Raw genomic sequence first — 24473 nt, 5'->3', positions numbered from 1 at the left:
TTGAGGGGGTTTCCAGGGTTTTTGCTGCTTTTCCTCCCAGTGTGTCTTTACTCTGGGGTAATCAGGGAGCTTGATTATTTCGGGCAACCACAGCTGTGCTGTGACTGGTTTCCCACCTGGCACCAGCCTCTTGTAATTCCCTGTGGGGCTGGGGGTGGCAGTCTCAAAGACACATTCAAGCCTTGCTCTTGGCCTCATACACCAGGACAGTCAGCATGCAGGGGTGGGTGCAGCCCGCCGCAAGCAGAAACCAGGCCACTGAGCTTCTAGTCCTGGCTCTGCTCACACAGTACCTGGGGACAAGCCGTTCGGCCCACCTATGCCTCAGTTTCCTCATCTGTAAAATGGGCACAACCACACCCACCACACGTGGCGGCAGCAGCAGTGATTAGGAAGGAAGCCAAATTCTCTCGGTCGCACAGGGCAGCCCCGTCATGTGGTATCACCCAGGAGAGCTAATATAACCACCCCCTGCAAGAAGTCCAGAGTCATGTGATTTCCAGGCTCAAGACCTGCCCTCAACTGCTGGGTGGCTTTGTTTTTGTTTTTAATCTAATCCCAGGTGTTGAGTGGTCCCAGAACAATGCCTAGCGCCCAGTAGGTATTCAGGGTCAGATGGAGCTGTAGCACGTGGCCGTGGGGTCTGAGTGGCACTCTGTGACCTTACACAAGTCCCACGACCTCCGTGGGCCTCAGTTTCGCCATCACCGAAAACCTACGCTATGTGGTGTAGGGTCAGATTAGAATCCTGGCACAGGGTTGGCCGGGACCCGGCTCTCAGCTGGTGTGTAGGGAACAGCTGTCACTGGGGTCTCTATTGACACATCTGCAGCGACAGCACCAGGGGCAGAAAGGGACAACCCTCAGGAGGGGGCGAGGCTGGGTCAGCACCCGGGGCGTGGCCGCACCTCCTGTGGGGCTTGGGCCTGGCGGGCCCAGGGGCACAGCGCCATGGGGGCTGAGCCAACGCCCAGGGCAGGGACGCCCCCTGGCGGCAGGACGCACCGGCCCTCACCCAGCATGTTGGATGACTCAATCATGTTGGTGTCCAGGTCCGTCCAGTAGAGACGCTGGTCGGCGTAGTCGATGGTGAGGTCGTTGGCCCGGCCCACCTTGTCCACCAGCGTCACGCAGTTGGTCCCGTCCATGAAGGCCCGCACGATCCTGGGCTTGCCGCCCCACTCGGTCCAGTAGATGTAGCTGGAAGACATGGGAGCAGGGCGGGGCAGGCTCAGGCACGGCCACCCTCACGGCAGGGCAGGGGGCACACCTGCCGCCATCTCCGCGGCTGTGCCGATGGCATCCCTGCAGGAAGCAGGGAAGAGGTGAGACCCTCGGAGGCCCCTCCACCCCACCATCCCTCTGGGAGCAGTCACGGAGCTACATGCTGCCTCCTGGGGTCCCACAGCAGCCCCCCTGCAAGCTAAGCCCTGATATTCCCATTCGGGTGCACAGACAGGGTGACCGTGCAACACGACATCCAGGCTGGGACACCTGTGTCAGGGACAAACGCTAACTAAGCTGGACAGGATGCCAGGGTGACCGGGACGGGCAGGAAGCACGTGGGCAAATCGGGGCGTACAGTCTCCTCTCCTTAAAGAAGGTAGAAAACAAGACGCTGAGGCCAACAGGCATCGTAGGGTCAGGACTCGAACTCAGCTCTGCCGTCTCCACCAACGGGTCCTCCCTCCTCTCTCTTCAGCAGTGGCTCCGGGGAAGGAATCCCCATTCCAGAATTGTGTACGTTTTACTGGTTCTTTCGCTAAAACCTGGACCTTTCTTTTTGTTCTGCCGAAATCTTCCCTTCCCTGAAAGAGCACGTGGCAGGCAGGGTTCGGAGCGCTCCCTACACACCACTGATGCTTTATGGGTTGAGCACTGAGCGCAGAGGAAGACTCCACCCTGGCCTCTCTGGCCCCAGGGCAGGGCCCCCAGGCTGCCTGACACATAAAAGCATGTGCCTTGCAAGCTTGCAAGGTGGGTTTTAAACCGCCGCTAAGTGGCCAGCAAGAAGCAGGAGGGGAGAAGCCCAGGACAGGAGCCTAGAAAGGACTGCATGGGACTTCCTGGCCCAGCCGTGCTCTAACCAGTTATGTGACCTTCAGTAAATCACTGAGCTTCTCTGAGCCTCAGTTTCTGCATCTGTAAAATCACCCACCCCTTGCAGGGCCCCTGGACGCCCAGATGAGATGACCCCTCTGGGAGTGCCCAATGCGGTGCCTGATACAGAGGCTTCCCTTCCTGCCTGCTGCTCTGGGCCCCAGTGTCCCCTCTATGAAATGAACCAGATGACCTCCAAGGGTCCCGCCGGCCCCGGCCACCTCAAAGCTAGTAGCGGTCGTTACTGCTCCAACCGCAGAGCGCCAGGTGGGCAGCCGTCTGCCGCGGCCTCAGGTCATCAACGCACTGGCTGGTGTAGAGAGGTGACGGGGACACGCCTGCTGGACAAAAATGGTCCTTACCCTTTGGTGGGGTCCAGGGCCAGCGACCTCGGGTTGTCCAGATCCCTCCACACAAGGACCTGCCGGAACTGCCCGTCCAGCCGGGCCACTTCGATCCTATTGGTCCCAGTGTCCGCCCAGTAGAGGTTCTTGCCCATCCAGTCGACGGCCATGCCTTCCGGGTAGTCGAGGCCAAACTCGATCACGTGCTCCACGGAGCTCCCGTTCATGAAGGCCCGGCTGATGGTCTGGGAGCAGGTGAGGAGGAAAGGGACACGGTTAGAAACCAGAGTTTCTGCAGATGTCTCCTGGAGCAACTACTGATCACACCTGGGACCAAATCACCAACATTCAAGGTTTTATTCTTTTTATTTCTTTTATATTTTATAAGTTTTTCCCAACATTTGAGTTTTTGAAGGAACATTTGAAAAGCAGCAAAATACAACCTTTTTAGAAGAAACAATTTGGTAATATATACAAATTATATACTTCATATAAAAATATGTAAAAATATTTTATATAATAGTATATAATTATAAAAATATATCATTATATATAGGCTATATTATATATATATATACATATGTATCATGACCCTTCAAAATAGTTGTAACCTTAAAAAAAAAATCACTGTATCCTTTCACCCAGTAATCTTCCTCCTGAAACTTTATCCATAGGAATGAAAACACAGAAGAGGCTTTACCCACAGAGATGCCTGTTCCTGTGGTATCATTTGGAGGTGGAAAAAACTGGAAGAACATTTAAAATAAGGGAACGGGGCTTCCCTGGTGGCACAGCGGTTGAGAGTCCGCCTGCCGATGCAGGGGACGCGGGTTTGTGCCCCGGTCCGGGAAGATCCCACGTGCCGCGGAGCGGCTGGGCCCGTGAGCCATGACCGCTGAGCCTGCGCGTCCGGAGCCTGTGCTCCGCAGCGGGAGAGGCCACAGCAGTGAGAGGCCTGCGTACCGCAAAATAAGAAAAATAAATAAAATAAGGGAACGGTTAAGTATGATAAGGAATATATGATAAGGAATATTTTACACGTTTAAAGAATTATGTTAAAGAGTTTGTAACAGGCTGATAAAATACCTGTTATAATGAGATGTGGAAAAAACCAGGATACAGGATTCTACGTAGCATATGATTGTGATTATGAGAAATACTAACATAGGGAAAAACTCAAAGGAAATACAGTAAAATGACATCAGTGGCTGACTTGGGATGGTGGGGATGTAGGTGTTTTTATTTTCTTCTTTGTACTTTTCTGTATAATATACTTTTCTCTCTTTCTACAATGAACCCTGTGACTCTTAAAATCAGAAAAATCTTTAAGAGCCATGTAATACCAACAGTAGAATAAAAGATAGGCGATTAAACTGTTTGGGTTGTCCGGTGCTTTAGAACAGGGGTCAGCAGACCTTCTCTGTAAATATTTCAGGTGTCACAGGACATGTGGATCCGTCACAACCTAGTGGCACAAAAGCAGGTGCAGACGATCCATGAGCAAGTGGGCACCAGTGTGACCCAATAAAACTTTATTGACAAAACACAGAGGCCAGTCCACGGACCAGTATGCCAAACCCTGCTTTAGAAGATGAAAGAGGCTTTCCTGTATTCATCCAGGATGTTTATGTTAGCACCCAGAACAAAGAAAGAGCTTGCTAAGTAAGTGGGCACTCGTGAGGGAGTGGGTGGGGTGAATCGAAAAATACACGGACACACAATCACTCTAGAAATGGCCACCTGTGTGTCCACTGGACCTGCTCATTGTAATCATTCATGCTTATTTATTAACACAGGTTCACTAATGTTCTAATGGTGTGAATCGAGTTACGAGAAATATTATAGTTCTTTTATTTTTTTTAATTTTTTAAATTTATTTATTTTTTTGGCAGCACTGTGTAGCTTGCAGGATCTTAGTTCCCCGACCAAGGATCGAAACTGTGCCCCCTGCAGTGGAAGTGCGCAGTCCTAACCAGTCCTAACCACTGGACCACCAGTCCAGTGGTTATAGGGAATTCCCTATAGTTCTTTAAAAAAAAACCAAAACTTTTTCTACAAGGGAATACTACTCAGCCATAAAAAAGAATGAAATGTTGCCACCTGCAACAACATGGATGGACTGGGAGGATATTATGCTAAGTGCAATAATTCAGACAGAGAAAAACAAATACTGTACGATATCACTTATATGTGCAACCCTAAAAAATACAACAAACTAGTGAATATAACAAAAAAGAAGCAGATTCACGGATACAGTGGTTACCAGTGGGGAGAGGGAAAGGGGAGGGGCAACGTCACGGTAGGAGAGTAAGAGGTACAAACTATTAGGTATAAAATAAGCTACAAGGATATATTGTACAACACGGGGAATGTAGCCAGTATTTTATAATAACTATAAATGGAGTATAACCTTTAAAAATTGTGACTCACTCTACTGTGCACCTGTAACTTATATTGTACAGCAAGTAAACTTCAATTTTAACAAACCATTAAAAAAACAAGGGACTTCCCTGGTGGCGCAGTGGATGGGACTCCATGTTCCCAACACTGGGGGCCCGGGTTCAATCCCTGGTTGGAGAACTAGATCCCACATGCATGCCGCAACTAGGAGTTCGTATGCCACAACTAAGGAGCCCGCATGCCGCAACTAGGAGTTCATATGCCACAACTAAGGAGCCCACGTGCCGCAACTAAGGAGCCCATGTGCCACAACTGGGGAGCCCGTGAGCTGCAGCTGAGGCGCCGCCTACCGCAACTAAGACCCCACACAACCAAATAAATAAATTTTTTTTTTTAAAAAAAGGAAGAAAACCTTTTTTCAGCCTCTGAGGCGATACCATCACCAGGTAGGTATTCACGGGAAAGGTGCACAGGGAGGACGCCCAGCTGCCGTACCTTTAGGCTGACGTCAGTCCAGTAGATGTGATGGTTGGACACGTCAAAATCCAGGGCAGAGGCCTCCTTGACGCCCGTGAGCGGGATGGCCACGTCGTTGTTATTGGTGTCCAGGGAGATCCTGTGGATGGCGGCCCGGCTGGTGAACACGAGGAAGGCCTCGGGGACGATGCAGGTCTTCATGTCACTCAGAAGCTCCAGGCCGATGGGGCAGCCGCACTTGGCGGCGCGGGGCGTGAAGAAGCACAGGTGGCTGCAGCCCCCATTCCTGTCTGCACACGGGTTGGTCCCTGGACGGAAAGACGCAGGCTCTAGACGCCAGAGGCCCAGCAAAGAGGGGGTAGGCAGTGGCTCCACGGTTGTACGAGGCTTCATTTCTGCCAGACGTCACACAGGGACAGCAGGTGGGTGGATGGAAACCCAGGGCCTCCCCAGGCACGGGGAAGGCACGTAACAACGGCTGGCTCTGGGCCCAGGGCATCTCCGCACTTGGACTCCTCCATCCTCATGGCGACCTGGGGACAATCGCACCCCCTGCCGCCCCCACCCCGCCGGGCCTGGACTCCCGGCCTGCTGACCGGGCCGCAGCCCGAGACGCCACCCAGACAGTTCCTCCTCCCGTTTCCGGCACTCTCGGTGCCCTCGAACTCAGATGCACCCAGGACGGCCAAAGGCGCCTCTTTCTCATTGTAGCAGACTGTACTTAGCATTCGTGTATTTTTGGCCAGGCCGTTAGTCTCACTCATCTGCTGCAGTGCTGTTAAAATTGGCTTTAATTTAGTGTTAAGTATTTCAGCTAGAAAAAGAATCCTCTCCCCCATCTTTCCCAGTAAATCCCTACATGAGAGAGAGGGAAAGAGGGAGGGAGGGGTCCAATTTCTCAACTTTAAATCACACCCAATGGATATATCATGTTTCTTATCTCTAGGGTTTTCTTTTTTATTTTTCAGACACTCACTAACCGGGGGACCTCACGTTCCACAGTGGATGAGGAACGTGTTTTCAAAGGCGCTGGTAAACTAAGTGTGTTGATTCCATCGCCTTGTCTCAGGAGTGCAGGTTGTGACTAAAGGCCTCTCCCAGAGACCAAGATGCACTAGATCCCCCCAGGGTCTCCGCCCACGGCCTCACCTCCAGGCCTTTGCTCAGCTGTCCCTTCTGCCGGGCAAACCCTGACCCCTACCTGCTCCCTAACTTCCAAGCTCAAGTGCCCTCCCTCATATTCTAACACCTCAACTGTAGTCACCAGCCTGGCAGCAGAGCTAACTAAGGGGTGTCTCACCCACTAGACTTATGGGCAAGCACTGGGGCCTCTCTGGTCCTTCCTCCCTCCCTCCCACCAGCAAAGGGTTGCTGAGTGTCTCTGATGTGTAGGTGCAGTGTTAGGTGCAGGGCCCCAGCTGGGGACAGGGTCCCTGCCGCCACAGAGCCCACAGTCCCGCCCCCCCATCTGTCCTCCCACCACAGCTGGACACCACTGTCCCCAGTGTAGCCTGTCGACCTGCACTGGGAATCATATTTATAAAGAGGCAAATCCTTGTGTTAAGGGGGCTTTCTGCAGATCCTGGCTTTCAGATAAAAGGTGTGTGCTTGAGGGTCCAGCCTGTCACACTGGACAACAATCACAGCTCAGCCCAGCCACAAGGTCAAGGCAGACCCGGGCATGAGTCCTGAGCTCGGCCACCCATTAGCTACACGGCTTTGCCACCCTCTCCCCAGCGCAAATAGGGCCACGTCGTAATTCACGTAGAGGGCTGCCCTGGGCACTAAGGCGCTTAGCCACAGCCTCGCACACAGCAGGCGCTCCGCAAGTGTTAGCCATCGTGAGAACAATTATTGCCAGCAGTGCCCAGTCACCATGCCTGGTCGATACCCCACCCCCATGCCACTGGTCCTGGACCAATATTCTCACCATCTCCTGTGCTGTCCAGCCCCAGAGTGGTGCCCCAGCCGGTCACTTACACCCCCAGCTTTGGCCTCCAACTGGGCTGCCTGTGCACCAAAAGGGCAGCCACGAGCCTGTGGCATGGCTGACCCACGGCTGGAGGCTGACCCGACTCACCGACGGCCTTGGCCACATTCACAGCCTTGAGCCCCATCAGGTCGGGCAGCTGGTCGATGATGACGTCCCGGCTCGCCTTGACCTTGTGCACGCGCTCGATGCTGCGCCGCTGCCAGTCGGTCCAGTAGATGAAGTCCCCCAGCAGCGTGAACCCGAAAATGTGTGGGAGCTTGTCCTCCAGGAGCGTCCGCCTCTTTGTCCCGTCGATGTTGATCACCTGCAGGATGGCAGACGTAGGGCTGAACCAGCCACGGGCCTGAACTGCCTGGAACAGGATGGGCCCCAGCAGCGTCTGCGCCTGCCGAGGCCACCTAACAAAGCCACGGCTCACTGGGGCAGCTGGATGAGTGATGTTTTCAGTGATGGGGCCATTCAGGGGCTCTTCCCCACTGCCTCCCCTACCTGGGGATGGATGCTGGGCTGAGAGGGGCAGGCAAGACAAACAGGTGTCCTCTCTCTCACCATTGCTGATCGACTAGCAGTAGCTGCCTGGAATACCAAGGTGTGGGTCTCCGACCCGGGATGGGCTCATTGACTAGTAATGTCTGCCAAGATGTAGGACGGGGAGGCACCAGTTCACACCCTTGATGCGGAGCTCAGTTCCAAAAGGCTGGACAGCCAACGTACTGCAAGCCCTGGGCAAAGCCTCCCACTTGTCTGTGGACTAATTTCTTGCTCGGTCAGCACCAGGTGAACTCTGAGGACGCTTCTGGGTCTAAGTCTGAGCCTACAGCTCTAAGATGCTTCCCAACACCAGACACACTAGTGGCTGTTTACTCTGAGATGTAAAAGTTAAATCTTTTTCTTGAAGAGTCAGCACTGATTAAAAGCATCAACCACAAAAGCCACAGAGGAGAAAACTACTATCAAACATAAAAACGCCTTAACCAACTGAAACACACAATCAGGATAAGATGTGGTTGTGATGACAGAGGACCCTGTAGGAGCTGATGTGAAAAACAAGATAAAAATGTAACATCCAAACTCTCCTGGCTCTCAAGCCAGGATGAAAGAGACATGGTGAATTAAAGGCAAGTCTCAACAGGTCTCCTGCAGCCGGATTATATTTCCAGCTCATCAGAAAGGCTACAAACCTTCAGGTTTGCAGGTGGCAGACACATAAGACAGATCGGGTGTGTGCTGAGCAGAAAAGACTTTGGTCCTCTGTTGTTGGACAGCACAGGACAAAACTGCTGGCCCAACCAGGAGTGGCAGGCAGCTCTGGGTCCTACAGCCAGGGGTCCCACCCCAGCTCTGCCCCACAGCCAAGTCCCTCTGCATCCCACATGGACCTCAACCTCTCCACCTGTAACTGAGGGTCGCAGCTAAAGTCACCCTGGAGGGACTTCCCTGGTGGTCCAGCGGTTAAGACTCCACGTTCCCAACGCAGGGGGCCTGGGTTTGATCCCTGGTCAGGGAACTAGATCCCACATGCCTCAACTAAGAGCCCGCGAGCCACAACTAAAGATCCCGCATGCCACCATGAAGATTCCGCGTGTTGCAACTAAGACCCGGTGCAGTCAAATAAATAAATGAATATTAAAACATAAATAAAGTCACCCTGGGAACTTAACCAAAGAACAGTGGCTGGGCCCCAACCTGGGGCAATTACACCAAACTGGAAGGCCAGGTACGAGTCCTGAAAGCAGCTCCCCACAGGTGGCTCCAATGAGCAGCCCAGATGAGAACACCGGATGGGACCACGTCCTGTACCACGAGCTGGAGTGTAGACCTTGGGCTGTAGGATCTCCGTGCGGAGCTCTGGGCACCAGGCCTGGCCCACTGGTCAGCCATACAGGGCAGGTGATAGATTACCAGCAGGTGCTGGTTCCGGCTTCGGCCCCACAAGAGGAAGGCGACATAAAGGCGATGAACACACGCTTCGCACAGAACTCAGACGTGGGGAGGGGTCTCGCCTGGGATTCCCGCCGAGGAGGCGCACAGCAAGAAAAAGAGTGTCTCTAACAACACACAGCCCGTGAGAGGCAGGGCTCAACCCCCTGCCCCTTCCTTGACACAGAATAACCAGGGCTGGGCGCTGGGGGCGGGGGCGGGCAGAATGGTAGAGGTAGGACATGATCGCTATGAAGAGAGCGTCCACATCTGGAAAATAAAGACGCCACCTTTTATAAACCAAAATGCCAACAGCATCTCTTGAAGAGATTTTTCTCATCCTTCTCTATATCCATATTTTCTTTATTTCCTTTAACAACTCAATTCCAGACATAAATAAGTGCATGTTCTATTGACTGAGGGGAGGAAGTACATGTTGCCCAGCTTAGGAAGGATGAAAGTGAGCCCGCAGAGGACAAGGGGCCAGATGGGGGGGGGCGGGGAGACAGCCGCTGGCCAGCAGCAATCCCTCCCCCAACCTCTGTCCCCACACACACCCTCGCCCCACCCTCTGGTTGCCCAGAACGAAGTGAGGAGGGTGTGAGCTGCTCCCCCCCGGGCTGGGCTGGCGGCACCCACCGCAAGGACAGAACCTTGGCTCTGGGCTGGCAGGGCCTCCCTCTGCCTCGGAAGCCCCTCCCTCACCCCATCCCACTTTGAACGATTACAGACCCCATGAAACACCTCTCAGGCCCTCCAACTTGGGAGGACAACAAGACTCTAACGCTTGAGAAAATAAATGGTCCCGAAGCGGCCTCTTTACGCCAGCTTTCAACACACCTTGACCAAATCCAACACATCTGTAGAAGTAACCTTGCTGGACCAGGCCTTTCCCAAATCCTGGAGCAGACAAGTAGGACCTGCGTACAGGGAGCACACGTGTCAACCCCCCCGTCCCCAGGCTCCCTCTGGGGCCAACTCGGGGGCCTCCCCCTTTCCTGGGCCCTGAGCGGAGCCCAGAAAGAACAGAATCGAATCTGGGCCGCCTGATAACACGGGAGCCGGGAGAGAGCCCAGGAGGCGGATTGCCGGGGACAGGGGCTGGCAAGCTGCTTCTGAAAAGGATCGTAAATACCTTCAGCTTTGAGGCCATAAGGTCCCTGTCGCGATAAAGCAGCCACCGAGGGTGCCTAAAACAAGCGCGAGTGTGTTCCAATAAAACTTTATTTGTGCAAACAACAAAAATTAAAAACAAAAAACCTGGAAGTTCATATAATTTTCACACGTCACGAGACACCATTCTTCTGATTGTTTTCAATCACTTAAAAATGTAGGGAATTCCCTGGCAATCCAGTGGTCAGGACTCTGCGCTTTCGCTGCCGAGGGCCTGGGTTCAATCCCTGGTCAGAGAACTCAGATCCCACATGCTGTGCAGTGCCGGAAAAAAAAAAAAAAGTGTAAAAACCACCGTGCGTTTGAAAGTGGCACAAACATAGTCATTCTGGCCTCCGGTCCACGGGTTTCAACCCCTGCTCAAGAAGTTCCCCTGCCCTTGATTTTCAGGAGAGGAAACTAGATACCTCCAGGAAGTTATGTCAAAATGGTCAAGCCAGGTGCCGAAGGCGCCCGAGTGCCAGCCAGCCTTGCTGTCCGACCTTTTGGCCTCCTGTGCCCTCCTGTGCTCGGCTGACTCCACACACCAAGCCCAGGTCTGGAGTGGGGTAGAGGCAGGGCAAGCAGAGCACACATCCATCCCCTGGCCAGCTCATCACACGACCCGCAGATCAACAGCGGCGCGATGCGCAGAAGGGTGGGCAGACCCCAGAGAAGCCCGCCCTCAGCTGTACTCCAAGAGGCAGAACCCACAGCTGCGGGGTCTGCACGGCCACCCACAAAACAGTAGACCCCAAAAAGTCACCTGAGGTGCAACTGCCTTACACTGAATCCTCTGTTTCTAATGACTTGGCCGTGCAAAGAGGTGAGAGCCCAAGACCAACCCTTTGAAAGCACACGTTTAAAGAAAAAAAGAGTTCTGCTCTCTGATGGAACAATTATACTCAGACACAAAGCCCCAAATTAAAACTGCTCTGGTTATTGTTTCACATAACAAAAGAGATCTTACACACCCGCACAGCTTGTGGCCCCGCTGCCCGGAAGCCCTGCACCCTTCTCCCCCAGGGCTCATGGACCCGGACACATAGCCAATCCGTCACTCTTGCGATGAGTGTTTATTCTGTTCGTGCTGGAAGTCACCTCCATCGACTCAGGAAATGTCAGGAACAGGGGGACGGATGTATTTTTAACTTCTCAGGCTGTGATTCATCCTTGGCCCGCCTGCTCCACCGGGTGTGTCACTCCCCACCGGGTACTCCCCATGAATGTCTACCCTGACAGTAGACGGCCACCAGCAGATGGCGGCTGCGAGGGACACAACCTCCCCGTGGTCCTGGCCGAGGAAGACATCGGGGGGGGGGGGGCTGCAGAGAGCCCAAGTGACCCCCGGGGCCTCCAATGAGTACAAGGCAAGCCACACACAGGTGACACTTCCTGCCCCAGAGACGGGCCAAACAGCCTGGACCATGGGTCGGCCTGCAAAACTTCTTCCTCCATCCTCGGGGCGGGGAAACAGCTGGGGAGGAAGCTTTAGAAAGACAGCTCCAGTCCGCAAAGGGCAAGGCCCGAGCCTGCTCTTACCCAGGAATGGCTAAAACCGCCATCCAGGGACCTGCCTGATCACTGTGTGAGCACAAGGGTGTTTAAACGCTTTGCCTATTTCGGGATTAATAACGGGCACCGTTCCTCCCGCTACTCTAGAAACAGAAGGAAATAGACAGGATATACACAAGTCAGTGAGAGGAGAAGGCAGGGCTTCAGAACCAACGCGGCTGGAGAAGCAGCTAGGGTGCTGTCAGGGGAGCTTGAACGACCCGCACCCCTGCCCCCTGGGCCCCCATCCTCTCTGCTCGGCGTCCCTCTAGAACACTGACCACCTGACGGGCTGCGGTTGTCCCGGTCACTGCTGTCTATATCTCCCCTTCTAGAACACTGACCCCACCAGGGCATGGGTCTGTCCCGTGCTGCTTTTCCAGCACGAGGTGACATTCAGTGAGTGCTGCAGGATGAACAGATGCTTGCCCAGGGGCGGGGAGCGGGGTTGAGGGAAAGAGGCAGCGCGAGCTACGACAGGACAGGAGTTCCACTCAGGGACGATCCGACAGGCAGCTGTGGGGAAGGAGGATGCAAGGACGGGCCGGTGAGGGGAAGTGGGGGACAGAGAGAGTGGGGGAAGGACTAAGAGGGAGAGGTCGCTTCTGATGCAGACCCGGTGTGTCCTGACTCCCTGCCAGGGGATCAGCACAGAGACCCCAGTTCAAGCCCAGAGAGCTCCCACCTGCTTTGGGAGACATGGCCGCTCACAAACAAGTGAAAAGATGATGACGATGATGACTCCATAGCTAAGTGAGAGCACAAGCCCTGCATAGATGTGGAAGGCCTTACAGCCTCTGGCTGGGAGAGGCAGCCTCCAGGCCGGAACCAGGATGTTGCTGTTTTGGAAAGGAAGACCCTACACCGTGTGGCCAAGTGCGTGGATGAGGTGAGCTGCTCCCATACGTGAGACCGTGGCGTGTGGCGGGAGGCGACTCAGGCTTCCGAGGGAGAGGGCCGGGGGCAGCTGGGCACGTGGGCTCAGGAAAGAGCTCCGGATGGAAGAATCTGCTTGGGAGAGGACCCACGCTGGGCTGTCACGGGCCCGGCACCTGCCAAGAAGCTGGTCAGAGGGAGAAGAGGGAAGTGCAGGGCCCGAGGGGCCATCAGTTAGAGACAGAAGAGGGAGACAGTGAGTCCGAGTTACTTTTACCAATAAAGTTGAACCTTGTGACACAAGGCCGAAGAGCTGTGGCAGGGTGGAGGAGGAGAGGACACGCTCTTGGGTTGGGAGCCTAGCTGGGCAGGGAGGGGGAGGGGTAAACATGCAAGCAAAGGGCGAGAGGCTGGGTCCTGAGGATGCGGCTGGAGCCACGGGAAAGTCTAAGCACCTGTGGGCAGGAACCTCTAACCCCAAGGGCTCTAGACTCAGGAAGGGGGTTAAGGAGGTGTCCCAGGGAACCCCCAGCCCAAGAGGGTAGGAAAGCAGGGAGCAGAGAGGCAGCTCTGTGGATGCAGAAAGAGGCGGGGGCTACACCCATGTCCACCCCACACGGCTCCAACCTGTGCATGTCGGGATTGCCCTGGCGGTCCATCCCTGGTCCCTGAGGACGGGGAGGGGACCTCAGGGCTGCCTCCCAGAGTGAGCCGGCCCCGGGCCCACCCCCACCCCCAGACGGGGAGCCACCCCGAGCTAATCCCCCGAGGGGCTGCCGACCGGAGGCTGGCCTGAAACCGCCGTCCAGGACGCCGTCACAGGCAAGGCGGCAGGAGGCCCACCTGGAGGGCGGCGTGGCCCTGCCCGCAGCCTGGACTCGGTTGCACAAATCCATCTATGTGCCAGGACCGCCGTCCAGAGGAATCCCCACTTCGTGGACTCGGCCCTCTAGACCTTTGTTCTCCTCCCAGCTTGTCGGGGTATCAGCCACAGCTGCCCTGGGAAGTCATTTTCGGGACGGGCGGGCGAAGCGGGAACCTGACTGATGCATCTTCAAAGGGTGGACACCACGTGGAGCTCCTTCCTGCCGGCGCCCGCGCTCGGAGCCAGGCCACGCGCCCAACCACGCGGAACAGAATCCCTTCTCCCGTCCAAAGCAACCCGGCAAGATATGCCCAAGAAACACGCTCAGGCTCCTTAGCATCTGTCTCAGGCATAATATCTTAGAGACGTGACCACTGCTGGAAGCGTGTCCCGTCGCTGTGCTGACCTGGAAGAGCCCTCCCCTGACCGTCCCCCGGCCTGGAGTCCGACTGAGTCCTCAGGAAAGGAGACATGGCCCCTTGCCCTCGGCTATTCCCCCGAAGCCCATAGAATCCACCGTGACCCCAGCAGGGGCTTCTGCACCTGGGCTGGTGGCCTGATCCCAAGGTTCATGTAACATGTACCAGAGGAGCATCTGTTGGGCGTATTTACCAAGGTGACCCAGCACCTGGAGCAGAGCTGATGCCCACTGGGTGTTCAGCAGCAAACCCTGAGGCCCGAGAGTAGGGGGAGGGTGTCCACAGCAGGAACACATGGGCAAGTCCCCAGGCATGCTCGGGCCACCTCCAAGAAGCTCACCCTGGGGCATTTCACCACTGAAAAGAATGCCAGAAGGGTCTGCCCTGGGCTCCAGGCTTGACTCCAAGAAGCTGCCATGACCTAATGCACCTGCGATTCATCAGGGCGCTTCCCACCCTTGGAGTTCACACAGAGAACCACCTCTATGTCCGTCCATGTCAGTGGCTTCCCTGCGGCAGGGGCGGAGGGAGAGTCCAGCACTAACCCCGAAGCCGGGGTCAGCTCTGGACGTGTGGGCAGGAGGCCTAGGTCAGCGTTCCCAAAGTGTGTGCCACTGGAGCCGCAGCACGGAAAGAAAGGGGGCCGTAGATTGTGTAGTTTGAGAACACTTACGCAGTTTAGTCCCCCGTGGGAGGTCTGCTTATCAAAGTGTATTAGAGGCTCCAAAGAGAGAAGTGAGGCAGGAAAGCCTCCGCACGTTTCCCAAGTTTGTTGGATTAAAGAATCCCAAACACTTCCAATTCTTCTGTCTCTCTTTTGGGGCCTCCTGGTGATTGGCTCCAAATCAACAGGTGATACGCCTGTGGCGCATGTTCCCGGTTCGTCCGTACCAGCCACCGCGTACTCTGCCGGCAACAACTTTTGTCACTTATGCCACGCCCCTCCCCCATCCTCCTGTTACCATGATGTCAGCGTTTTAGGGCCTCTGTTGGTTACCCCTGAAGCTCTTCCCCACCTGTCCGCTCCTAACTTTGGTCCATCCCACTGTTCCATAACCACGGCAGATAACGTTTATATTGCGTACAGTAGCCTGACGCTTCAGGCTCTGTCTGTGGATTGACTCTGAAAGCAGAAAATCAAAAAGCACCTACTTGCTGCATGACCCTGAGCAGGTTACTGTCCCCTGGGCCTCAGTGCCTCATCCACACGTGGGGACGATGCCACATACCTCAAAACACTATTGTGGGACAGGCACATGGAAAGATGCTCAACATCACTCGTCCTCAGGAAAATGCAAATCAAAACCACCAGACACCACAGCACACCCGTGGGGATGGCCATGATAAGAGGAGAATTTTACAAGTGTCAGTGAGGATATGTTGACATCAGAGCACTCGCACACTGCTAGTGAGAATGTAGAATGGTGCAGACTGTGGAAGACAGCCTGACGGTTCCTCGGTAAGTTAAAGATAAACCTAGCATATGCCCCAGCAATTCCACTCCTAGGTACGTGCCCCAAAGAATTAGAAACAGATGCTCAAATAAAAACTTGCAGACAAATGCTCATAACAGTATTATGCACGATCCCCCAAAGGTGGAAACAACCTACATGTCCACCAACAGATGAACGGATGAACAAAATGTGGTCTCTCCATACAATGGAGAAGGAATGAAGTACAGACACACGCTGCCACATGGATGAACCCTGCAAACATTCTGCTGCGTGAGGCCAGACACAAAAGACCACTGATCGTATGATTCCACTCACATGAAATGTCCAGAGCAGGCAAAGCCATAGTGACAGATGGGAGATTAGTGGTTGCCAGGGCAGAGGGGTGAAGAGCGGAGACTGGGGGCCAACTGCTTAACAGGTTATGGGGTTTGGGTGATGAAAATGTTCCTGAACTAGAGAGTGCTGATGGTTGGACACCACTGTGAATGTACTAGATGCCACTGAGTTGTACACTTTAAAATGGTTAAAATGGTCAATTTTATGTTTATTTTACCAAAAAAACCCACCCCAACCAACCCACTGCTGTGGGAGTAAACCGAGCGATGCCTGTAGCGCGTCTGGCAGTGTCAGCTGGACACGTGCATCCCCAACCCACTCCCGGGGTGGGCGTGGCTACGGACACGGTGGGCGTGGCCACGCCGCAGGAAACAGGGGTCTCGCCTTCAGGCTCAGAGGCTAGAGAGACAAGTGTCTTCAAACAAGATCCTTTCAAAAGTGACAGTTTATAGGGAACTCCAACAGGAAATGGTGCCAACTGCAGCTCCTTGGGTTTGCGTGGGAGAGGGATCTGCCCAGCCCCGAGTCCCCTTCGCGTTCCTGCTCAGAAGCGTGGCTTGAAACCCCGCGACACAGACGCACGGTCATAGTCTCGCTCCCGCCTTCCCCCTGCAAGCTGCCTGGTGGGGGTCTCCCCATGGAGCCGTGAGAAGAGCGAAGGTGACCCCCAGGTGGTGATATCAACGAGCAGTGATGTGACCAGAGCTGACGAGGATTATCCAGAAGCTACCGGAAGCGAGGGAGGCATCCAGCCGAGGAGAGGCACCAACGTCAGGGACCAATTTAACTACCGTATGGTCAAGAGCACCGCAAACAACGCACCCCTGAGCAAAACGCAAGATGCTAAAGAACGCGTACAGAGCACCACTTTAATCATGTAAGATCACACAAGACTGCGTGCTGTTCCGCGTGACGTCCACATAGTAAATGTCTTTTAATGCTTGGGAACGAATCGTCAAACTTAGGAGAGTGGTCCCCTCTGGCATCAGCTACATTATGTTTCACTTCTTAGGCTGGGTGGTGGGTATGTGTTATTTCTTTCTTTTATTATGACTTTGTATTTTGAAATAGGAAGTTGCACACGGAGTTCAGAGGGTTCCTCCGTACCCTGTCCCGGTTTCCCCCTTAATAACATCTTTTTTTTTTTTTTTTTTTTGGCTACACCGCGCAGCATGCAGAATCTTAGTTCCCTGACCAGGGACTGAACCTGCGCCCCCTGCAATGGAAGGGCGGAGTCTTAACCACTGTACCGCCAGGGAAGTCCCCGGTGATAACATCTTACATAACCATATACACCCTATGGTGCTGTTAACTCAGCTACATACCTTCCGTATGTCAGAAACACATCACAGTAAGTTATTTCTTCAAGGATTCTATTTGGCCAAATAGCATAGCACAGGCATCTATCTGCTGCCCACCTGACACGTATGACGGGCTGCAGGGGTGGCCAGGCCAGCCTCTGCATAAAGATCAGGGCTCGACGGCTGCAGCACTGCGCCTCCACTTGCGCTGAGCAGCTCCGTGGACCAACGAGGATGACTCACCTCGATTTTGTCCGTCTTGGCATCTCCCCAGTACAGCTTCCCCTCCTGCAGGTCCAGAGCCAAGCCATTGGGCCAGCCCAGGGAGGTGTTGACCAGGACGCGCCGCTCCTGCCCGTCCAGGTTGGCACACTCGATTTTGGGGTTCTCCCCCCAGTCTGTCCAGTACATGAGGCTGGAGAAGAAGTACATGTCCGTGACATTGCCCATCTGTCCCATCCAGGCTGCACCCCTAGGACTGAGAACAGCACCCACCCACCCACCACGCCCGAGCCCGTGTGCAGGACCAGGGGCTCCACGGGGACAGCAGGGGCTTAACTACACGGGGCGCTAGGACTCAAAACAGCAGACGCCCTGTCAAGGGACCCCGGGGAGGGAGGGGCTGAGCTCCCAGGGGGAGGAAGAGGCAGAGTGGAACCTCCTTCGAGTAGCTGAAGGGCTCCCACGTGCAAAGCAAAGCAGGCAACGCGCTCTCTGCGGCCCCGAGAAGCAAAGCGACATCCCGTGGGGCGCTGGGGGTCCTCCGGGGTGGGGGGGCTCAGCCCAGAGAAAGCGGCCAGAGCTGGGCCCTGAGCACAGCGCCCTTCCGGGCTGGCGGCCTCTCCTCTCCCGCCCCTGAACCCTGTGATCTTATACTTGACCCGACCCCGTTTCCTGAGGTCCTCACACTCGAGGCCAGGGGGGACCCCACCCCCACTTCACAGGTAATGCCCACAGAGGGGGGTGACTTGACAGAGTTCATCGGTGGCAGAGTGGGAGCAGGTCCCCATCTCCCGAACCCAGAGCCCGCATCTCAACACGGGAGCTGGCCACGAGCTCCTGCCTGCCTGGCCCTCAGACCCCGGGGGCCCGCTTCTCACCCCCACCCCCCTCCCAGGGGGACGGCCCTGCCCCTCGACAGCACACAGAGCAGCCTCTGTCTGTCCACTCCCCCCCAGGCTCCGCGGTGCTGCTCGAGCCCTGGGCCTGTCCAGCCACAGCCCCGTGACCCGCCTCCGAGGGCTGTGCCGCTGGGCTTCTATAGACAGAGGCGGCTCCACAGCAAGAGCACGTCTGAAAGCCCCGGGGCGGGGACCAGAGTACAGGCTCCCTGGGCAGAGGGGCTGCAACCCCTGCCCCCCACACACAGCAGGCACCTTGCGGGGTCGCCTCACACTGAGCCTCAGCCCTGGGGCAATGGGAGAAGCACCTGATGCCTTGTGGGCACTCCGATAGGGCACGTGCCTCGTGGGCACAGTTACAGTCAATGCAGCTCAGTCTCTCCCCCTAGGGACCTTCCCGGGACCAGGTGCCTTCCAGGGCTGCCCTCCCAGCCCCTCCAGGCCATCCCCAGGACGTGGGCCCACATCCCGCACTGAGGGCGGGGGCCTTCCCCTGCAGCCCCAGCCCCCAAGAGGTCCCAGCGCTCCTCCCCTCTTGGGGCCTGCCAGTTTCGTGTTCTTGGTCATGGGGTCCCAGGAAGGCACTCAGCTGCTACCCTCTGAGCAGCTGAGGGTCTCAGAAAGGCTCCTACACTGATTGACCAGATTCACAGAATCCTAAATTGCAAAGTTGGAACCAGACTATTAGGTCCAATCCCCACCTCCCAGCTGTGTGACCTTGGGCAAGTCACTTAACCTCTCTGGGCTTCAGCTTCCTCCTCTGTACAACTGTACCTACCCCACGGGGCGAGAGGAGGAGAAAAATGTGCTTGGTACGTGGAACGTGCCTGGCAGAGATCTGGCACGTGTGCAGTAACTGTTGCAGTGGCCACCACTCTTGTTACCATTATTAAACCAGAAATCACCCCAGTGGAGGGCTCCATCTTACAGGTGAGGAGATTGAAGCCCAGGGGGAAAAGTGACTTACCCAAGGTCTCCAGGGTTTTCTATAAAGGTAACCAAGTTCTGTGTCAGAGCTTCTCAAAGTCTGGTCCCCAGATCAGCCCATCACCTGGGAGCTTGTTAGAAAGGCCAGTTCTCCTGAACCAGGACTCTGGGAGCAGGGCCCAGCCATCTGCTTCATCCTGACGTGGGAAGAAAGCCCCAGGACCACCGGCCCCCCGCAGCCTGGCCCCCCGCGCCCGCCTCCAGCCTTACCCCATCACGGGGTGCAGCACGATGGCGCGGGGCTCGTCCAGGTCCTCGGACACCAGGATCTTGCGGGAGGTGCCGTTGAGGCGCGTCACCTCGATGCGGTCGGTGCCCGTGTCCGTCCAATAGAGGTTGCGGGCCACCCAGTCGACTGCAATGCCGTCGGGGTCGTTGATCTCGGTGTTGACCAGCGTCTGTGCCCCCGACCCGTCCAGGTACGCCCTGCGGATGGCACGCACCTCGTCGTCCGTCCAGTACACATAGCCCTCCAGCGGGTCGTAGTCGATGGCGATGGCATGCCGGATGTCGTCCACCTGCAGCACGATGTCTGTGAAGTCCGGCGTGTCCAGCGAGATCCTCCGCAGGTCCGTCCGCCGGGCCAGTAGCAGCACCTCCTCGGCCCCTGTGGACACACGAGCAGTGGGGTCAGAGGCCGGCGGCAGGACAGGAGACCGGGCCTGCAGTGGGCGTGGCAGGAGAGGGGCTCAGCCAGGTTCCGGGGGCTTCCTGGCAAGGACAAGTAATGTTAGGTGACGTTCGCCGAGATCTTCCTACACAGCCACTAGTTCATCCTCAGGAGAGATCCGTGAGGCTGGCGCTATTTGTATCATCATCTCACAGATGAGACAATGGAGGCACAGAGAGGTTAAGCAGCCAGCCAAAAGCCACACGGTCGTCTGGCTTCAATCACTGTGTAAGAGCTGCCTCACGCTCAGTCCCCCTTCTCCCCTGCAAGCCCCTCTCCTGGCCACAAACCAGCCCCAACTACCAGTCCCGCCTGGGCCCTGGGTTCCAGGCCCCACTCGCCCACCATACTCCTCCAAGCCCCAACTGGACTCAAATGCCACCTCTTCCCTGAAGCCCACCCTGCCTCCCCACGCCCATCCGGCAAGGCAGCTTCAGGTCCCACGACCATACACGTCATCACAGGTCCATGGCTCCCAGGTGGCCGTCTCACCCACAGGGGTGAGCGCCCTGGGGGCAGGTGCCCCATCTCCCCCTTTGTCCCCCCAGGAGTATTGCGTACTGTTGTGTATTGGTTTGTTGTGATTTCCAATCTGCTTGTTTACGACTTAAGTGAAGTTGTTTTTATTTAAAGGTGAATCTGTTTACGTGGAGGAAGCTGTGCCAGGGTGACGTCATCGACATGTCCTTGTCGATACACTCAGCTGGCGACGGGCTCCACTGGGGCTTCTCGATAAGGACAATGACGCAATGGACATTGAGGCTTTAAATACCAAGGGTCTGTGAGGACTGGGCAAGGTGACTCCTGGCTGAGCTCCTGCCGTGGACAGGCCACTCCTGGTCGGCGGTGCTGTGAGAGCGCACAACAGCCTCAGGAAGAGAGAAGACAGCTGTTCCTGCCCTGGTGAGGCGCCTCCTCGTAGGCAGTGGTACAGCCACGGAAGGGCCCCTGGAGTGACGACCTTCAGAGCAGCCCACCTGGACCGCCGTCACCAGTGCTGTCACCTGCTAGCTACGTGCCCCGGCAGCAAGGGACCTGAGCTGGCAACCAACACCCAGCTTTTTTTTTTTATTATTTTTTGTGGTACGCGGGCCTCTCACTGTTGTGGCCTCTCCCGTTGCGGAGCACAGGCTCCGGACGCGCAGGCTCAGTGGCCATGGCTCAAGGGCCCAGCCGCTTCGCAGCATGTGGTATCTTCCCGGACCGGGGCACGAACCTGTGTCCCTGCAATGGCAGGCGGACTCTCAACCACTGCGCCACCAGGGAAGCCCAACACCCAGCTTTTAGTTGGACGGACTGACGACGGAGAGCCAACTCGTAGAAAGCTACACCTCAACTACATTTGGACTTGACATCCTTCACTTTCCCTTTGCCTGGAACAATAATGTAATTGGTTTGGAGTATATTATTTCTTTATTGACTTATTAAGAGACATTATCCCATATGGTATTGGCTTGTGAACTATTATCATTAATATTATAAATCCTAATTCCCACAGCGAACCTGTGTTAGATAAATTATTGGCAAAGACAGTCTCGGTCTCTGAGCATAACTTGCCCTAAACAAAACACATCTGACTCTGCCCTGGATCCTCCCTGGACTCATCAGAACTCCCAGCAGAAGTAGCCTCACGTGCTACTACCTGGAGCCTCACATGGACTCAGGGACCCCAGGGGTGCTGGCCAGCCGTGACTCGGACACCTCCGGAGGCTGCTGGGGTCAGGGTGTGGCCCCTCCCCCAGAGCTGGGTCACAGTCCACGCACTCATTCTGGACCTTTCTGTTCTTAAGGCTCCTGCTTCCTTGAAGCAGGAAGATTAGGCTCACAGACACCTCTGGCACCCGGGGGCCACTTGCCTGGTTTGACGAAAGGCGCAGAATGGGGAAGGACCCACCTGAAGTTACACAGCTGTGAGGGATGGGGGCAGCCCAGCATCCTCCTTATGCCGAGGCCCCCAGGCCTGGGTTCTGCAGCCGACTGCCTGGTCTCCTCATGCCTGGTCCAGCCGCAGCCCTCGAACAACTGACCGGCTTTTTGTCACAGGGGTGGAGCCCTCGGAACCCAGCGTTTTACAGGGGTTCTGGGGCCCCCTGCCCTGCATTTCAATTACGGGCAGGAACCCCATCCGGACTGTGCTGCTCTCAGGCCCAGAGTTCATAACCCGATCCTCCCGCTAGAGGGCGCGCACGGACAGCCTGGCTTCACGAGCCCAGTGCTGGGGAAACTGGGGCAGATGGGGGGGAAAGGGAGGTGCCCAAGGTGCCCGGCTACGTCGGAAACGTCCCAGATCCAAACTCAGATTTCGTTAGAGGTGTCCATGCAAGTTCTGGTTTGGTATGTGCTGGAGGGAGGGGAGGGGAATTCTGCATTTCAACCGATCGTCTTCTGCTGGGCTCCATTCCCAAAATGTTCTAGTGACATCAGACCCGTTTTTCAAGGGCCAGGTCGCAGGCCTCCTCCTCCTCCAGGAAGCTGCTCCTCCCTCCCCTCCAAGTGGATGGACTGACCACACATACATGCCTCCTGCCCCTCTGCTTGCGCACCGCCCTTACTGGCTCACAGGGATTCTGGCACATTGCCCCTCTGTGCTCTGCAGCCCCCAGCACGGGGCCATGCCCAGAACAGGTGCTAACATCCTAGGACAAGCAGGGAGAATTCAGGGCAGAAACCTCCTGGCCCTGCCCCTGCTGTGTGATGCTGAGCAGGTCCCTAACCCTCTCTGGGCCTTAGTTTCTTCATTTATAGTGAAGAATCAGCCCAACCTGATGGTGTCTGCGTCCCCATTTAGCTCTGACATCAAGGGGACCATAAACCAAACTCTACGGAGGGCTCTGCCTTAATCTGCCACCGTGGAGGCTGGGGGAGGGAGCTCCCCAGAAAATGCTGGGTCCCGATGGAACCAGACGCTTGGTCGCCAAACATATTTCCAGCCTGTTTCACCCGTCCCTGTTCCCATGATCCTCCAGACACAATCACCTGAAATAGCACAGTCCTCACACCAATCTCTGAGGTGTGATCACGCCCCATTTTCCTGAGGAGGAACCCGACGCAGAGAGAGGTTAAGCTCCCCGCCCAAGGACACACGGCAGCAAGGTACCACGAAACACTTCAATCCCCGGAGCTGGTACACGCAGGAAGCCCAAGATCGATGCGCCGGCCCAGCAGGCTCGCTCACCCCCCCGGTCTCTTTGTGGGCAGCTACACTAGGCCAGGTCCCGGACCAGGTGCTGGGGCTCGGGGTGGACACAAAAGATGCGGGAATTGCCCCCACGGTGCTCCTGGGGTCACAAGGCAGAGACCTTCAGTGAGCAAGACCATTAACGAATCAGTGCTGGGAAGGAAAGCTGGGGTCACGGGCACCTGTGAAGGGGGCCGGCTGAGACTGGTGGCGGGAGACTGGCCTCCAGCTGCAAGAGCCTCTGGGCTCCATGTGGCTGTGACCATGCAGCAGATTCCAGCAGCCTGTCCCCGTGGGCACAGAGCCACCAGGGGCGAAGTGTGCCTGGCGCCAGTCCTCTGGTAACCAGGTCAGTACAAAGCCTCAAGCACACCCCGCCATCAGGGAACCCCATTTTCAGCATTCCTCAGGATTAAGTCTCTGTGGCTGAGGCAGTAATTAAACTCTGGGATAAATCTGTAGGTGTTAATTGACTCCAAGGCTGGGGCGGGGGAGGTGTCTCCGACACCCTTGGGCTGCAGAGCCTTTGAGGTTTTTACCTGAGTTTTGCCGAGAAAAATGCAGAGAACAGGACCCCCAGGAAAGAGCGGCGGCCCGGCCCGTCTGCCTGAAGGTCTGAGCAGGCGGTGCCCAGCACAGAGGCGTGGGGCACGCCATCCAGGGCCAGGCCAGCGGGGGCAGCTGTGAAGAGAGGACCACGGGCCTGGGCCCCTTCCTTGACAGATGCTCATCAGGGCAACCTCCAGGGTCGTTTGTAGGGAGGTGTGAGCGGCAGCCTGCTTCGGGCCCCCTGGGGTAGGCGCAGGGCGCTGTGCCGGCCCGGAAGAAGAGAGGCCAACCCCCTCCCTGGGACCAGACACAGAGCCTGGGGAGGAGTTCGTTTAAACACCAGGGAAGTAAACTGTTTAGAAACTAACAGTTTGGCCAAATGGTTTCCTCTGGGGTTGTTTAAACAAACAGCCTGCCCCACAGAGCTGCCAGAGAAAGTGAAACCTTCCCTCCTGGCTGCGCAGAGGTCCCTGGAGCCTCGTCTGGGCAGGCTCCTGACCTCTGCCCCTCCCCCTGCACGCAGGCAGGAAGGAGCGGGGGCATCCGTGCCTCGGAGCCAAGCGCAGGGCACGGGGCACAGGCCAGGCCAGGGCACCGCCTTCCTGGCAGTACGTTCGCCTCAAAACAGAAAAGCAGACTGGACAGAGGGCCCAATGCCACGGACACGTCCAGCTCAACAGCCTCCCTCCCTGCCAACATCCATTCAGACCAAGCCACCGTCCGTTCTGGGGCACCGTCCCTGTGCCAGGCCCGGGATCGCACAAACGAGGGGACACA

General features: G+C 56.1%; 1 protein-coding gene across 8 annotated transcripts in view; it reads right to left on the bottom strand.

Annotated features, from left to right (window-relative positions):
* LRP5 (LDL receptor related protein 5) overlaps nt 1–24473 on the bottom strand; it is a 109050-nt gene that overhangs the window by 32235 nt on the left and 52342 nt on the right. For all 8 annotated transcript variants that reach the window (XR_003429518.1, XR_003429516.1, XR_003429517.1 and 5 more), the window contains exons 6-11: nt 19510–19906; nt 17435–17606; nt 7402–7618; nt 5340–5629; nt 2463–2689; nt 1016–1200 (exon numbers count right to left, since the gene is read on the bottom strand). Coding sequence is in view for 5 of the 8 variants with exons in the window: in XM_027090822.1 (XP_026946623.1) it covers nt 1016–1200; nt 2463–2689; nt 5340–5629; nt 7402–7618; nt 17435–17606; nt 19510–19906 (1488 nt within the window). In the remaining 3 variants the exon portion in view is untranslated. The remainder of the gene's footprint in view (nt 1–1015; nt 1201–2462; nt 2690–5339; nt 5630–7401; nt 7619–17434; nt 17607–19509; nt 19907–24473) is intronic.

This window comes from Aethalodelphis obliquidens, unplaced genomic scaffold (assembly GCF_003676395.1).
Source record: "Aethalodelphis obliquidens isolate GAN/ISIS:26980383/991018 unplaced genomic scaffold, ASM367639v1 scaffold69, whole genome shotgun sequence".
Lineage (NCBI taxonomy): Eukaryota > Metazoa > Chordata > Mammalia > Artiodactyla > Delphinidae > Aethalodelphis > Aethalodelphis obliquidens.
The sequence above is the reverse complement of the archived record's forward strand: the minus strand, read 5'-3'. Positions and strand labels throughout refer to the sequence as shown.